The following is a 16,549-nucleotide window of genomic DNA, read 5'->3' as shown; positions in this document are numbered from 1 at the left end:
TGCATCTTGAGTACATGTTTGATCAATTTCAGATTGAAAACATTGTTAGAATTCTTCAATTTCTTCACCATTGTGTTTTGTGGTTGGTGTGTAATTGTGAATAACAGTTGTATTAAATGGTGTTCCTTGTAAGTATATACATATTTTGTTGTTGTTAAGTGCCTTCGAGTCGGTTACGACCCATAGCGGCCCTGTACAGGGTTTCCGAGGGTGTAAATCCCTACGGGAGTAGAAAGCCTCATCTTTCTCCCGCGGAGCGGCTGGTAGTTTCGAACCACTGACCTTAAGTTTCGCAGCCCAATTTGTAACCACTACGCTACCAGAGCCTCCTATTAGCCTATCACAAATAGATCTTCATATGTTCTTTTTGACAATTAATGCAACCCCATTCCTCTTGAATCTGTCATTCCCAGCATAGTGAATTATATGATTGTCTGCCCATATGAATGGACTGGCCGATACCAGTCCGTTTCCACAATGCCTAGGAGATCGATCTTTAAGCATCCCATCTTTGATGACTTCCAGTTTTCTTAAATTCATACTTCATACATTTCACATTCCAGCTGTTAATGGATGTTTGCAGCTGTTTCTTCTCATTGTGCTCATCAGAAAACTAAGGTCCTGAAAGCCTTCTTCCATTCATGTCATTATGATTGACTCTACTTTGAGGAGACAGCTTTTCCTCAGTCCTATTTTGAGTGCCTTCTAACCTGAGGGGAAGTTTTTCCAGCACTATAGAGAACAATGTTCTACTACTATTCATAAGGTTTTCAATGTCTGATCCTTCGAAAGTGGACCACCTACTCCTTTCTAGTCTGTTCTAGTCTGGAAGCTCTGCTAAAACCTGTCCACCATGAGTGACCCTGTATTTTACTTCAATTAAATGCTGGCATTTTGAAACACCAGTGGTCTAGCTTTCAATATCACAATGTTACACGAGCCACTGCAGTACAACAAACAGACATCTGGTGATTTTGTCCATGATGTTGCTGTTAAGAGCCATCGAGTTGGTTCGGACTCATAGGGTTTATGTATAGGGTTTATGAAGAGTTTGAACCGCCAACCTTGCAGTTGAAACCTACCTTATGGTTGAGTGCTTATCCTACAGCACCACACCTAGGACTCCATTTTGTCCATTATTATTGTTATTGTTGAGTGCCTTCAAGACAGTGGCAACCCATAGCAACCCTCTATAGGGTTTCCAAGGAGTGGCCGGTGATCTTGAGCCGCTGACCTTGCAGTCCAGCGCATTAACCCACAGTGCCACACCAGACATAGAATCCTTCAGTATTCAGCTCGAGACTTGATTTTTTTCTTCAGCACTTTCAGCTCCAGAAATGCTGAACATGTCCTTCCCTTTTTACTTTCCTAACTCCAGGTCTTTGTACATGTCATTATAGTACTTTGTCTTCTCAAGGTGCCCTTTAAAATTTGCTGATGATCATTTATTTCACTTGCTTCAGCTACTGTACATTCAAGAGCAAATTTCAGAGACTATTGAAAAGACTATGATGAGTGGAATTAGTCACAAAAGGACAAATAGGATTCCGCCCAACATGAAGTGTCTGGAATATGCAAGTTACACAGCGACCAAATCTTATTAGTAGTTAATGAGGTGAAAGGCGGGAAGGAGAAAGGAGGAATATTTTGCTTAGGGGAACTGAGTTAATGGTGATGGAATAATTTGGAAATGAGTAGTGTAATGGTTACTCAACATAATGAACGTATCTAATGTGACTAAATTGCAAATGTAAAAAACGTTGACTGGGCAAATTTCTGTGCTTTAAGTATGCATATTTTGCATACATACACTCATTTAATTTAACTTAATTAGAAATTTTGTTTTACTGTGAGACAATAATGCAAAGATTTACGTAAAATACAAATAAAATTGTATTGAAAAATCACAAATGAATGATTGTTGTTGTTAAGTACTGTGGAGTCGATTCCGACTCATAGCGACCCTGTACAGGGTTTCCGAGACTGCAAATCTTTACTGGAGCAGAAAGCCTCATCTTTCTCCCGCAGAACAGCTGGTAGTTTCAAACTGCCGACCTTGAGGTTAGCAGCCCAATTCGTAACCAGTACACTACTTTGTTGTTGTTGTTAAGTGCCGTCGAGTCGGATCCGACCCAAGCGACCCTGTACAGGGGTTCCGAGGACTAGAGCTCCTTAAATAAATGATAGAAACTTAAAAACAGAATTCAATGATACTGAGATGACCAAGATAACTCATTAAGAATACTTTCCAAGATGCAGTTATTTGCAGAATTGATTATTTGATCATCATATTTTCAGCATTTAAATTTCTTTTTTTCTTTCTTTTTTTTATTCAAACCTCAGACAACAAACTAACCAACTCATTTTCAAAGAACACCTTTATCACAGGCAAATTGTTGTTTTTCAGTCAACTGCCAGCTGCTTCTCTTGGCTTGACTGAGTAAAGGAAGCAGATGGGGAGGGTGGAGATAAAGCTGGCAGTTAGGGACGCTCCCCAGGACATGATGATGGAGCTTTGCTTTCCAGACCTGATGCTTCTGATGAGCTGAAGGGCAGCAGGTCCTGTCTGGCAGCAGAGCGAGCACTCAGCCCTAGGCTGTGGGGGTTCTTGAGGCGGGCAGGGCATCTTCCAGAATCCATTTCTTCTGCTATCCCAGAGCTTTTGACGCTTTTACAAGGCTGGCAGGCACTTGCTGCAGAGTCAGGGGGGCTCCTCAGAATTTCATTTTAAAGAGACAGTATGCAAGGTAATAATTGGAATTCTTCCAAAATAATGCATATATCATTTAAACATTTCAGTTAAGTTGACCATGTTATATGGCATTATAATATATATATATATGAATTGGAAAAATACCAAAAAGTATCTGTGGTACAGTTTTTAAATAAATGCTTTCACATGTAGCTGCTGACAAACCATTATGAAAGATGCTGGAAATATTACTGCCTACCAGGAGGATGGGGGAACTTTGGTGCTGCATCAGAAGAAGAACTTCATTTATCAAGAAAATTGTTCTGGGGCATTTTTGATGCCCTGTCTCAAAAGGTAAATTAATGTTTTATGGATTTATTTATATTAATAAAAAAAAACAAAACTAGAGTTCTTTACAAGATAGTTACCCTAGAAGAATAGTACCTTTATGAATAAAAACATATATAGCTTTATTATTTATGTTTTACCAACCAAGTAACAGATGTGAGAATGCAGTTTAAATTGGCCTTATCATAATCACAATGGCAGCATATTCCTGGTAATCATTAGACTTTTTCTGAATTTTAAATGCTACATTTTTTTTTTTCAGGAAATCAAGCACATGGCTTAGTAAGATTTTGTGCATTTTGACTTATTTGAACTTAACCCTAGTCAATACCTTATGCTTATTATAAAGTGTGAAAATTTAAAACTGTAAAATCTTTTGAAATTGAAAATTCCAGTGGCCGTACTAATTTCTTCCGCTTGGCTGCTATGGGGACTTCTGCTAAACGACCTCTGTCAGTGTCGTTTCCTATGTGTGCTGTCCCCTGGTAAATGTTTACGTAGAGTGAATGTTTTCTGTACTTTCAGGTTGACTGGAGGAAAGTTTTAAAGTCTGAGGAAATCAGAACATATGTTGCATGCTCATGCTTAAATGATCAGTTTGAACCAGCAGATAGTCATTATTAGATGACATGACTAGCGTAACCAGAAGTGTTGCATGGCAGCGGTGGTGGTAGTGTGCCTTCAAGTTGATTCCAACTCATAGCAACCCTGCATAGGGCTTCTGAGGCTATAAACCTTTACAGGAACTGAAAACCTCATGTTTCTTCCATGGGGTGGCTGGTAGGATCGAACTGCTGACCTTTCTGTTAGCAGGCTAATGTGTAACCACTGTGCTTACCAGGGCTCCTTGTTGTGAAGTTCCATCGAGTCAATCCCAGCCCTTAGCAACCTTGTATAGAGTTTCTGAGGAGCAGCTGGTGAGCTTGAACTGCCAACCTTGCAGTTCTAACGGCTTTGCAGTCTGGTGCATTAATCCACAGTGCCACACCAGGGCTCCTAGCAGGGGAAAATTCATCTGGGATTAAATTTGGTACTTAGATCTTTCTGCTCTAATCTTATTGAATTTCCTTTGTTAATCTTGGAGTTTTCTTGAAATAACATAGAGAGGTTATTTTTAAAAGCATTTACAAGATTCAGGTAGGCATGATGTTAAAGCAACAGTGTTTGGATTTTTTTTTTTTAATCCATAAATTACATATTTAACTAATTATGTGATTAATGTATAAATACCTTTTCCCAGAAATTTTTATTGCATGTATTCCCTATGGAATATCTTTCTCCATAGTGCATTGCAGATCAGTTAAAATTTCTTATTCTTTGGAATGTCTTTCTGTATACATTTTGTATGCATTTTGTACGTATAGTCATTTAAATGTAGTGCTGCAGTGATTTATAGCTAAATGCAAGAAATATAATCCTTATTACCTAAAAGTATATTACTATTAAGACATGTTTCAAATTTAGAGTATTAAAGTTCATTTGAAATATTGAAGGATGAACTCTTGAAAACATGCATGTAATTTCTTCTTCTTAGGGTGCATTACTATAGCTAGCATCTCTTGTGCATGATGAAATTTCAAGCTTTATGTTTCATTTGCTAGAAAAAGCATCTGCCAATCAGTTAAATTAGGCTGGCTAATCCAGATTACCTCAGCAACCCTGAACTGCCACAGCACTCGTGTTGTCTTTGCAACTCTTGCTAAGTAGGTTTTCTTTTTCTCTCTCTGTTTCTACCAGAAATATGAGCAAGAACTTTTCAAACTGGCTCTGCCTTGCCTGAGTTCAGTTGCGGGAGCTTTGCCTCCAGACTACATGGAGTCAAATTATGTCAGTATGATGGAAAAACAGTCATCAATGGATTCTGAAGGGAACTTTAACCCACAACCTGTTGATACCTCAAAGTATGGACTCTTTCTATTGCAGCAGATTTTTATTGTAAATGATGTGTGAAGTCTGAAATTGAATAAGGTACTAAAGTGAACTTTCTCTAATCCATGCCCCCTTTGAATTGGTATCCTTTTAATAAGAGTCCTTTTAAGTATAAAATTATAGTAGTAATAATAATGATTATGCTAAAATCAGAAACAGATACCTTCTAGGATACAATCAACCTAATCAGTATTCTTGGCATGTAACAGCAACAATATACATCTATAGTCATGAGAATCCAAAAATGATCCTTTTTTTAAGTTGAAATTTTACCCTCAAGATTTATTAATAGTTACAACTAACCTCTGTGTAACATTTCTTATCCAGGATGATCCCAGTATGCACTGGAGAGCGATTTATTTATATAAACTCATCACTACATCCCAGCAAAAGGAGCTCTGGTAGCATAGTGGTTACAAATCGGGCTGCTAACCTCACGGTCAGCGGTTTGAAACTACCAGCTGTTGCACGGGAGAAAGATGAGGCTTTCTGCTCCCGTAAAGATTTATAGCCTTGGAAACCCTGTGCAGGGTTGCTATGAGTCGGAACCGACTCCACGGCACATAAGAACAACCACATCCCAGCAAACCCTAGAATTTAGCAGCAGAGGTTCAGCATGATAAAGCTCAGCATGGATGGGATTGAAGGAAGTATCCAATAAAAACAGTAGTGGGAAATTTAACATGCAGCTAGAATGCAGTTCGACAAGCTAAACCAAAGATAAAACATTATTGAACATTAGGAAACTTCACGTGTGTATTTAGTTGTATACATTGCTCTACCAATAGGATGCATGGGTACTTCAGGTATTTGAACTGTGTTATTTTTTAAATAATTGTCTTTAACTAGGACCCTGACTTCCCATGTGTACGCGAAGCTGCTACTTGGTGCCGCATTAATTCCCTTACTGGTGTAGTGGTGATGGAGCAGGATCAGTGATAATAGCAAGGCAGTTCTGTGACAGTTACCATGCTCAGCATCTGAAAGTGCTTGGGAGTCCCACTCTGAGGCTTCTGGGAAGCCCCCAGCTGGTTTAGCTTCCATAACCTGATCCAAATTTCAACCTCAGTGGTATGCCCTTACTTTAATAATGCTTTCAGTGTGCATGTTTGGGATTTGATGACAGTTCTGTGAGAAAGACTACCCCCGCGTTTGGTTTCTGTGATCCTTTCGATCTCTTCCAAAGTAAGTAAACCAGAATATCACATGTTCACATTTATACTTGGGTAAGTTTGTGGTTTGCTGATAAGTAACGTGACCCAGAATTATGAAATAAAATAAAGACGATGTCATGGATGAAGTGTTGATGGATTAAGGCCAGCAAACATGTATTGGGATGTGTATTCATTTACCTAGATTTGCTACTTGGAGGACTTCTCAAAAAGCTTAACAATAATAGGCAACAATTTCTGCATCTTTGTGTTTTTAGATATTTGTTTCATAAGCAAATATAATATGAGTTCAATTACTGATTGCTATCTTTGCTGGGTAAAGGAGGATAACCACAACCAGTAAATCATCTCTTTATATTAGGTTTGATTTAGAAGCCTACGCTCAAGGTTTATAGCTTTAATAAGTTGGATTCTTTAATGAGTGGAATTGTATATGCATGCAATGGAATAGTAAATATATATGACTAGAAAAAAAAATATATATGTATATTTGTGTTTTCCATTTATAGAATATATATATATTTGTGTTTTCCATTTATAGGTATCTTTAATATTCACAAGTCTTAAATTTACCATCTGCCCTGGTCATTGTTTGAAGGCATTCAACATCTGTTCAAGGCATTAAATATTTAAACATGAAAGATGTTGAGAATAAATGTTCTCAAAATCATAAAGGATAAGTTGGTTTAGATACCTTTCCTTGAACCAATAGTAGATATTGGTAATATTTAGAATGTTATATATACCATTGATGGAATCCTAGTGTGGTGCTGTGGGTTAATGCACTGGACTGCAAAGTCTATTTGAACTTCAAGGTCGGCAGTTCAAGCTCACCAGCTGCTCCTCAGAAACCCTATAGAGGGTTGCTATGGCTTGGAACCAACTCAATGGCACTTAACAACAATAACATACAACATTGATATTTAGAATCATTAGCATATTATTGTTGTTAAGTGCCTTCGTGTCAGATCCGACTCATTACTACCCAAGGAGGGTTCTGAGGCTGGAAGTCTTTGTAGGAGTAGAAAGCCTAATCTATCTTTGGTGGAGCCGTTGGGCTTGAACTGATGACCTTGTGGTTAGCAGGCCAGTATTTATCATACAGACTCACAGGGCTCATAGGTTATATGAAATTTAAATTTCCGTAAAGAAATTTTTCAAAAGATTGGATTTCAGCAGATTTCCTAATTTTTGTTGCAGAGGAGACAAAAAATGTAAAATAGCTTCAGTGAAAGAACATGGGAGATAACGTATCTCTAAGCTTGTTGAATCTAATCTTGTCTTGATGTAATTTTTTTTGTGTGTAATTTGTTGCATTCAGCTTGGAATATAATTTATTAGTTTATTGTGGTGTGTCATTATAGGATAAGTACTAGACTGCTAACCACAAGGTCGGTGGTTCAAACCCACCAGCTACTCCTTGAAACCCTATAGAGGGTCACTATGAGTAGGAACTAACACACCAGCACCCAACAACAACACTGCCCTCTGTAGAACTTTGGAATATGGTGGCTCTGTAAGATAAGCACTAGACTGCTAATCACAAGGTTGGCGGTCTGATTTCACCAGCCACTCTGTGGGAGAAACATGAGGCTTTGTGCTCCTGCAAAGGGTGTCTATGAGTCAGAACTGACTCTACAACACTTAACAACCACAAAAAAAAATCTAAGTTAGTTATATATCATTTATTGTATATTAACATACAGGAAAGTAAAAAGCAATCTAAAGTGAACAGACCCAACAATAGCTGGTTGGCTCTTTTATATTGTTCCTAAAATGAGAATTATGAAATCTTGTGAAAAAGTAGTATTTTATTAACATCATTTATTTTAACAGTCATACATTAAATATAATCTAAACATTCATATACTCTGAGTAAATTCCTGTTAGTATGCTTTTCTATAAGTTATGTGAAAATCACACTTTTTTCCTTTATTTTTCCTGTAGTATTACAATTCCTGAAAAGTTGGAATACTTCATTAATAAATATGCAGAACATTCCCATGACAAATGGTCAATGGACAAGGTAAAAGTCAGAGTCTTATTTGTAACTCAGTACTAGGATGGTTACTAATGGGTCACTGAGCAAATACATCTAACCATGTTCTATGTTAGAGTGAGAACAGGATCAAGACAAAAAAGAACACTTTATTACAGCTTGTTAATAAACTATTAAAGGAGCTCTGGTAGCGTAGTGGTTACGAATCGGGCTGCGAACCTTAAGGTCAGCGGTTCGAAACTGCCAGCCAGTCCGCGGGAGAAAGATGAGGCTTTCTACTCCCGTAAGGATTTATACCCTCGGAAACCCTGTACAGGGTTGCTATGGGTCGGAACCGACTCGAAGGCACTTAACAACAACAACAACAACAATAAAATATTAAGCAAATTCTGCCATCAACACAACATATGATACACATATGAATAGGATATTTGTGTCATGGAAAGGATAAATTTAATATTTTTAAGTATGTACGAATTGTAAGTTTACTTTCTAAGCACATGCAGTTTGTGGTAGCAAAGGTTAACTGTCACTGGGAGCTTTAGGAGGTAACAAAGGACCATTTAGGGAACCCTTGACTTGATGGGTAATTTTAGGTCAGATAAAATCTTTTTAAAAATCTTAATCTGGGTTCTACTCTTCTATTGCATTTTTGAGTACCAAGTAATCAAGTAGATGTATAATTCACTAAAAATTGGTCCTGTTGCCAATTTTGTTTTGTTTTGTTTTTAAGAAAACCAACCCAAATGAGGTAACTAAAGCTATAGCAATACCTTACATAGTTTCTAGAAATGATGGGGTTTTCTAAAGAAAACCTCATGATTAAGGAGTCACATATAAAAATGAAGCCTAGCTTAAGTGTAAGACAGGATGAGTTGAGACCATGCAAGAATCTAAAATAAGTATGGTTAAGAGAAAATAAAAAAATTAAAATTCTAAAACATACTTACGTAGCAATGAAAATACGCTAGTATTCATGTTTATAGTCCTGGTATGGTGCTATAGGATCAGCACTGGCCTTTGAACCCCAAGGTTGGCAGTTCAGACTCACCAACTGCTACTCAGAAACTCTATACATGGCTGCTATAAGTCGGAACCGACTCAATGACACAACAACAAGTGTTCATATTCAGTCTCAGCCCTTTTCGTTTTAATAAACATGGCTTTTTCCAGTAATTGATGTTGTCCTGAGCTGGTAAGGGTAGTGATGGAAGAGAATTTACTCGAGTGTAGTTCCTCAGCTATTTCCACCCACTTGACTCTTAGATTCCATAGGCAAACAGTAATATATACGGACAGGCAAGTATATGTAACAAACAATCCACAAATTGGGGCAACCCCATGCACAATGGAACCAAACACTGCCTACTCCTGTACTGTCCTCCTGATTGGTTAATATTGATCCTTGTGATCCGTAAGTTTCTCACTGGCTAAGTTTTGGAACTAGAACTTTAGGACTTTCTTCCTAGTCTGTCACTGAAACCTGGTCAGTATTATCACCTCTCTCAAGCCTCCAGTAGCAGATGGTAGCATTGTATGAGTTACATTGGCCTCCCTGTATTCTGTCTCTTAAACAACTAGAGCAATGCCCCTAGAACCAACATGCAATAGTATAATGGGATCTAGGAATGAGCAAAACAAGTAGTATTATTAGGGATGCTTCTAAGACACAGACTCCAGATTTCCTGTTTACAATGATCATTTTACACGTAACTGCCGCAAGTGGGGTCCCAAGATGTGGCAGACCAAATACAGACCTCTTATGGGTATGCTTACTAACACTGTCATGGAGTTGGGCTTGTTTAAATTTGGGATTAATAGATTAGATTCAAATGATGACACAAAATAACATTGATTGGAATGAAAGTTTTTATATTGAGTTGTGCTAGATACAGTTCAAACTTTAATTCCTGCTTGGGTTCATTTTGTGTTTATCAAATATAATTAAGCATATGCATTCTTTCACATTTAAATTAACACATAACATGTAATTTTTATTTGTTTTAGTTGGCAAATGGATGGATTTATGGAGAAGTATATTCAGATTCTTCTAAGGTTCAGCCACTAATGAAACCTTATAAACTATTATCTGAAAAGGTGAGGGTTTTGTTTTTGTTGAGTTTATATAGTTTATTTTTTAAGGTTTTTCGTTTTGAAAAACATTTTCTTATTAAAATGTCTGCTTTATTTTACATTTACTATTTTTGCTTCTATTTTTTCTTTTGTTTTGTGTTTTTCTCTCCATTTCCATTTTTCATCATATTTTATTGGTATTCTCTTCTCTACTTACTATTTTTTTTTTTTTTTTTTTTCTTTTGAGGGTGCTTTTCAATGGGCATTTCTTTCACATATATTTAAGAACTTTAGAAATAGTCTTACCATGCTAAAGAGTTTCCTGATGAGGGATAATGAAGTAATATCTTAATATGCGAGTTCAGAAACTCATTTTCATCAGTCTCACTTCTGTGGGAGAAAACGAGTCTCTCGGCAAATAAGGCTCAGGAGAAAGTCTTCGATGATACAAAAGTCTTCACACACTCATCACATAGTCTGTCATGTTTTTTTTGTTTGCTTGTTTGTTTTTTGCTGTGTTTCTCCGTTCATTTTCTATGTAATATATCAGAATTGGGAAACTAAAGGAATTTATCCTCCATTCCATGCTATTGCAGACTCCTTCTTAGAACTATGAGTGGAAGTAGACCTCACCTCACACTCTACTTTTCCCAGTTCTTAGCCTCCTTTTTTTTCCTTCTTGTAAATAAACAATGCTGACTGTATTTTTTTTTAAAGTGAAAGCAGCCTGTTTCAGAACAAATAATTAAACATTCAAAACAGTTTCATTTACAATCATAATATTTTACTGGGATGGTTTTTTGTTTTTTTTTCCCCTAGGAAAAGGAAATTTATCGCTGGCCAATCAAAGAATCTTTAAAAACGATGCTGGCTTGGAGCTGGAGAATTGAAAGAACCCGGGAAGGAGACAGTATGGCTCTTTATAATCGGACTCGACGTATTTCTCAGACAAGCCAGGTAAGAATTAAAGGGACCAATTCACTATTTATGGTATTTTTAAAGTAATTTTAATCTTTCAGTTAATTCGTGTGTTCTTCAAAACCAGTAAATTGGAAATTCTGAAGACTATCACAAGAGGCAGCAGTGAAAAAGTCGATGTTTTTTCTTTCATTCTGAGTGAGGTTAAATCTTGGTGGCTTAAGGAGCTGAGGTTACAGATCTGGTCTCGCTTTTCCTGCCCAGCAGGGAATTTTAGGATATGATTGTTGATAAGTGCTGTCAGGTAGGTCTATTCATAACGACCCTGTGTAGGGTTTCTGAGGAGCAGCGAGTGGGTTTGAACTTGTGGTTAGCCGTCCAGAGCTTATTTTACTTTAAATAAGCTTATTTTATTTTAAATAAGTGCCATCAAATTGGTTCTGACTCATAGTGACCTTGTGTAGGGTTTCCAAGAGACAGCTGGTGGGTTTGAACCGCCAACATTGTTGTTTGCCGTCCAGAGCTAATCCTACAGCAGAACAGCAGGAGTCCTGTTGTCTATTTAGTCACCTGCACACTAAGAAGAAGGGCTCTGGACTTAGTTGTAATCAGTTGTTGTCAAGCTGATTTGAACGCATGGAGACCTCATGTGTGCCAAAGTAGATCTGTGCTCACTCAGATAGCCATAGCTGACATTTGGAGGTGGATTTCGGTGCCTTTCTTCTGAGACACCGCTCATTGATCCCAAACCTCCAACTGTCCCATTATTACCCATTTGCACTACCCAGCGTCTCCCGGAGTTTAAACCCTAGAGCACCACTTTCTAGAAAGGTAACTTTGTGTATGTTATTTGAACTCAGTAAATGTTAGCTCTGGTTATTCTGTTAGTATTCAAACATTTTTAAATACTGGTCAGCATTTCATTAATTGTAAATAAAAGGATGCATTTGTGTCTGTAGTACTTTGACCTGTAAGCAGTAATTTATTAAAGAATATTTCCTCTCAGCATTAGAAAGGAGAGGCAAAATCCAACAAATGTTACAAGAGGATAGAAAAAATGGGGGTGGGGGTGGTTGTGTGCCTTGGAGTTGGTTCTGCCTAGGGTTTCCAAGGCTGTGAATCTTTACAGGAGCCGAAAACCTCATCTTTCTTCTGCAAAGCAACTGGTAGATTCAAACTATTGACCTTGTTAGCAGCCCAGCTCGTAATCCACTATGCTACCAGGCCTCCTATAAATAAATTCAGGTCATAAATTTAAAAGGATCTGTGTAAAAGGTAATACAAATAGTAATAAAGGATATTATTTTCACTTATGCTAACTTCAAGGTCAGTGTTTCAAGACTACCAGCAGGTCCTTCAGGAGAAAGATAAGGCTTTCTGCTACCATAAAGATTTACAGCCTCGGAAATCCTATGCAGGGTCACTATCAGACAGAAGCTGACTCCACAGCACTTTACCACCACCACCACTATATTAAGCACATGGTCTTTAAGAATTTTGAGACTGGAAATTTTACTTTAGAAACAGAGCTATTGGTGCTTTCTCTATTTTATTCACCTATTCAACAAAATTCACAGAGATTCTAATACTGGTTTTCATCAGGGTTAAGATAAAATTGGCCATATTTATTATCATCTCTGATACAGAATCATCCTGCAATCCTAAAGTTGATGAACTATGCCAAGAGCTAGGCTCTTAGAGTACTAAAATGAATGCGTCTCAGTCTGTGCTCATAGACATTCACTGTACAGTGGAGACACTTATGGCTCAGAGACATGCAAAATAAGATCTGTTTTTAGGAATATAATTCTCACAAGAGTGGAAGATGAACCAGAAGGATGAGAAAAGAACACAAAACCTCCTTAAGAGGACATTACCAACATCCCAGAAAAAAGGAAGAAAGAAAGAAAAAAAGTTAAATGCTTGAATCAGAACAAAGATTGGCGGGAAGTGGAGACATCTCAAAGATATTTTGGAACACACAGGCTTTTGTGATCACTGATCTGTGCCAGTGAATATCAAGGATGGATCAGAGATGCTGCTATGGATTTGTCCACAGAGTAGGTGGTTACGTTAGCTGATGCTTAGGATATGGATCCTTGTTGCCAGCGTAGTAATCCCATCACATGTAGGAGAGTAACCCACTCCATATTTTTTTACGTGTGGGGGTTTGCCAAGGAATACACTGGGAATAGCAAGGTCAGCTTCCATCGTGGGTGTCAGCCCCCCCATGGTCAGCAGCTCTCTTTATATCTGGCAGTGGGATTTGGATCTGTGTGTGGCCCTCTTCAGCTCCACATGACCCTTTCCTCACTAGCAGGAACAGATCTAACTGTGGTAGGGTTGACCAGGTGCCATGCAGTGCACATGTTGAGTTAAGTAGTTTCTGGAAATACTGAAACAGGATGTGTTTTAGGTCAAGATACCCCAGGAAAGGAATTAGGCAGGCTTGCATATCTGATCCTAAGCACAAGATTCTCTTGTATGACTGCTGTCTTCCACATGGTGGATGGCAAGGAGAAAATAAGAGTTTGATTTTAGATGCTGTAATCGATAAATGTGCATGTTCTAATCCCATGTTATTTTACACAGTTAAAAGGACTTTGTTCATGAAAAGACATGGGGAGATTGTCCTGGGTAATCAATCCAGATAGGCCCTATGTAATCACATGGGTTCTTAATAGCACATCATCTTTTCAGGCTTTGGTCAAAGAGAAATAGGACTAGAGAGGAATGCTCAGAGAGCTGTGATGCTTTCAGCTTTGAAGATGGTAGAAGAAGCTGTGAGTCAAGGCACGTGGGCACCACTAGAAGCCGGAAAAGACAAGGAAAGGGTTTCTACCTTCGAGCCTGCAGAAAGGAATATAGCCCTGTCTACGCTTTGATTTCAGCCCACTGAGACCTGTATTGGACTTCTAACAACTTTGTGTTGTTTGATGCCACTAAATGTATGGAAATTTGTTATAACAGCAATAGAACATGAATACCAATCTAGAATTCCTTTACTGTTGCTGTTAAGTGCTGTTAAGTCAGTTCTGACTCATAGCGACCCTGTATAGGGTTTCTGAGGAGCGGCTCTTGAGTAGGAACCACCAACCTTATAGTTCAAACTGAACTTCAGGTGGAGGGCCATACCTACGGCACCACACCGGGACTCTACAGAATCCAATATAAAGATGGTAATGAAAAGTGTAAACATTAACTCTAGACTGTAGGACGCCTGGTGTGACGCTGTAGGATCAGCACTGGACTTTGAACCACAAGGTCAGCAGTTCAAACCCACCAGCTGCTCCTCGGAAATCCTACGCAGGATTGCTGAGTTGGAACTGACTCAGCAACACTTAACAGCAACAACAGATCAACAATGTTGATGCTAGATCCAGTGACTATTTGTATATTATAGCAAATTGTTGGGGTCCTGGTGTGGCGCTGTGGGTTAATGCGCTGAACTGCAAAGTCGTTTGAATCACAAAATCATTGGTTCAAGCTCACCAGTTGCTCCTAGGAAACCTCCTACAGGGTCGCTATGGATCAGAACCAACTCTTTGACACTTAACAATATAGCAAATTGGTAAGTTAAATATTTAAGGAGACATGGACACTTAGGAGAAACATTTAGAATTTCAAAGAATATTGGGGATACAACTGAAGAGTGAACCCTGAAAACTGCATACATATTTAAAGGTGCCAGAGAAGAAAACAGGAAAAACTAAGCAGAGAGCTAGGAGGTGGTTCCAGGGTATTCTCTGAGCGAGGTAGTAAGGCAGTAAGGCAGTAGTGGATGAATATGTCGTTTCTAGAAGGTCTGGTTTGGTGGTCGGTAGAGTATGACCTTTATATTGGCAACATGGAATGGGATAATATTTGAGAGGGCATTGATGGTAGACTGTTGGGGAAAGAAACGTTCTTTTATTACCTAGAAGGGACAGTGAGAAAGACAGCTAGCTCTGTAGTCCAACACCTGCCAACACAGTTTGTTTTAGGTCTGTAAGCCTGAGTAATTCATTTAAGGTAAGCTTCAAAGTCTCCATTTCCCCTCAGGAGTGCTAAATGAGAAGGACACATGTAAAGTATTAACTTTCCCATCAATGATTACAGCAGCTTTAGCAGCACAGTTACCATCATGGGCCCACACATACATGATAACATCACGGTGCTCTTAGTTGCCATCAAGTGGCACCAATTCATGACGATCGTTCATACAGCATAATGATGTGCCCATTGTTTCTAGGACATTAAAAGTACATTTGAGTAATAAGCAAAAGGAAAATGATTATAGGTGATCTAAAAGATAGCTAATTGGCTATGGTCCTGGAATAAGTAGGAAGTATTAGAGACCTGCCTTCTCCTTGTCAGGAGAAAAATGTTAGCATTGGCTCTCTGGAGGAGGTCAGGATGCCTTTATTTATTTGCTTATTTTTGGAAGGATTAGGAAGTTCCAATTGGAATAAAATAGTGAATGGGAATACACATCATGGTCTATGAAGGGACCAGTGGTCAGAGACCTGCCCTATACCAGACCCAAGTCCAAATAAGAGCTCAGATCATAAGGAATTTCAATGTGGGACTTGGGGAAAGGTGAAGGGAATTTCACTGCTAGACTTTGTACAGTGATCAGCCTATCAGTTGCAGACCAAAACAGATGGGGAATGGAGGGCTGACAGGAGTGGTGGTGATGGTAGTTGTAGGGTGCAGAGATATAGTTGTTGTGGTGGCAAGGTGTCATCAAATCGGTTCTGACTCCTACCAGTCCTGTATAGGCTTTCCAAGGAGCAGCTGGTGGGTTTGAACTGCCAACCCTGTGGTTTGTAGTCCAATGCTGATCTTACAGCGCCCCACTGGGACTAGTTTCGGTATGTCGAGTGCTGTATTTCACACACTGTGTCATTTCACTCTGGTCTTTAAGGTAGATGGTGTCATTAGACTAAGCCCCATTTAACAGCTGGCCACACTGGGGGTGCATAGCAGAGCTCAGCTGCCACCCCACCCATGGCTGGCATGTCGATTCCGATGGGACAGAGTAGAACTGCTCATATGGTTTCCACAACTGTAGCCTCATCTTATTCTCACAGAGCAGTTGGTAGATTTGAACACTAACCTTTTGCCTAATAGCCCGTTGCTTAACCCACTGCACCACAAGGGTTTCTAAGTAGAACACAAGCAGTCACTAACTATGTCACAGAATTTAACAGTTCAGCATATTAGAGTCCTAGTGTGACTTTGCAGGATAAAGCTCAACAGTTTAAACCCACCAATCACTCCTTGGAAACCCTATGCAAGGTGTCATTGAATGAGAGCCAACTTGACAGCACTTAACACCACCCAAGATTGGGATTAGACAGGAGTGGTGATTGACAGGTAGGAATCACTTCTTAACACCACCCAAGATTGGGATTAGACAGGAGCGGTGATTGACAG

At 38.8% G+C, this 16,549-nt stretch overlaps 1 protein-coding gene across 1 annotated transcript in view; it reads left to right on the top strand.

Moving 5' to 3' along the window:
• RYR2 (ryanodine receptor 2 (cardiac)) overlaps positions 1-16,549 on the top strand; it is a 786,033-nt gene that overhangs the window by 493,081 nt on the left and 276,403 nt on the right. The window contains exons 52-56 of the mRNA XM_006872010.1: positions 2,906-3,046; positions 4,778-4,941; positions 8,089-8,167; positions 10,148-10,237; positions 11,033-11,170. Coding sequence (XP_006872072.1) covers positions 2,906-3,046; positions 4,778-4,941; positions 8,089-8,167; positions 10,148-10,237; positions 11,033-11,170 — 612 coding nt within the window. The remainder of the gene's footprint in view (positions 1-2,905; positions 3,047-4,777; positions 4,942-8,088; positions 8,168-10,147; positions 10,238-11,032; positions 11,171-16,549) is intronic.

This window comes from Chrysochloris asiatica, unplaced genomic scaffold (genome assembly GCF_000296735.1).
Source record: "Chrysochloris asiatica unplaced genomic scaffold, ChrAsi1.0 scaffold00179, whole genome shotgun sequence".
In the NCBI taxonomy this organism is placed as follows: Eukaryota; Metazoa; Chordata; class Mammalia; order Afrosoricida; family Chrysochloridae; genus Chrysochloris; species Chrysochloris asiatica.
Note: the sequence above shows the minus strand (reverse complement) of the source record. Positions and strands in the feature narration are given on the sequence as shown.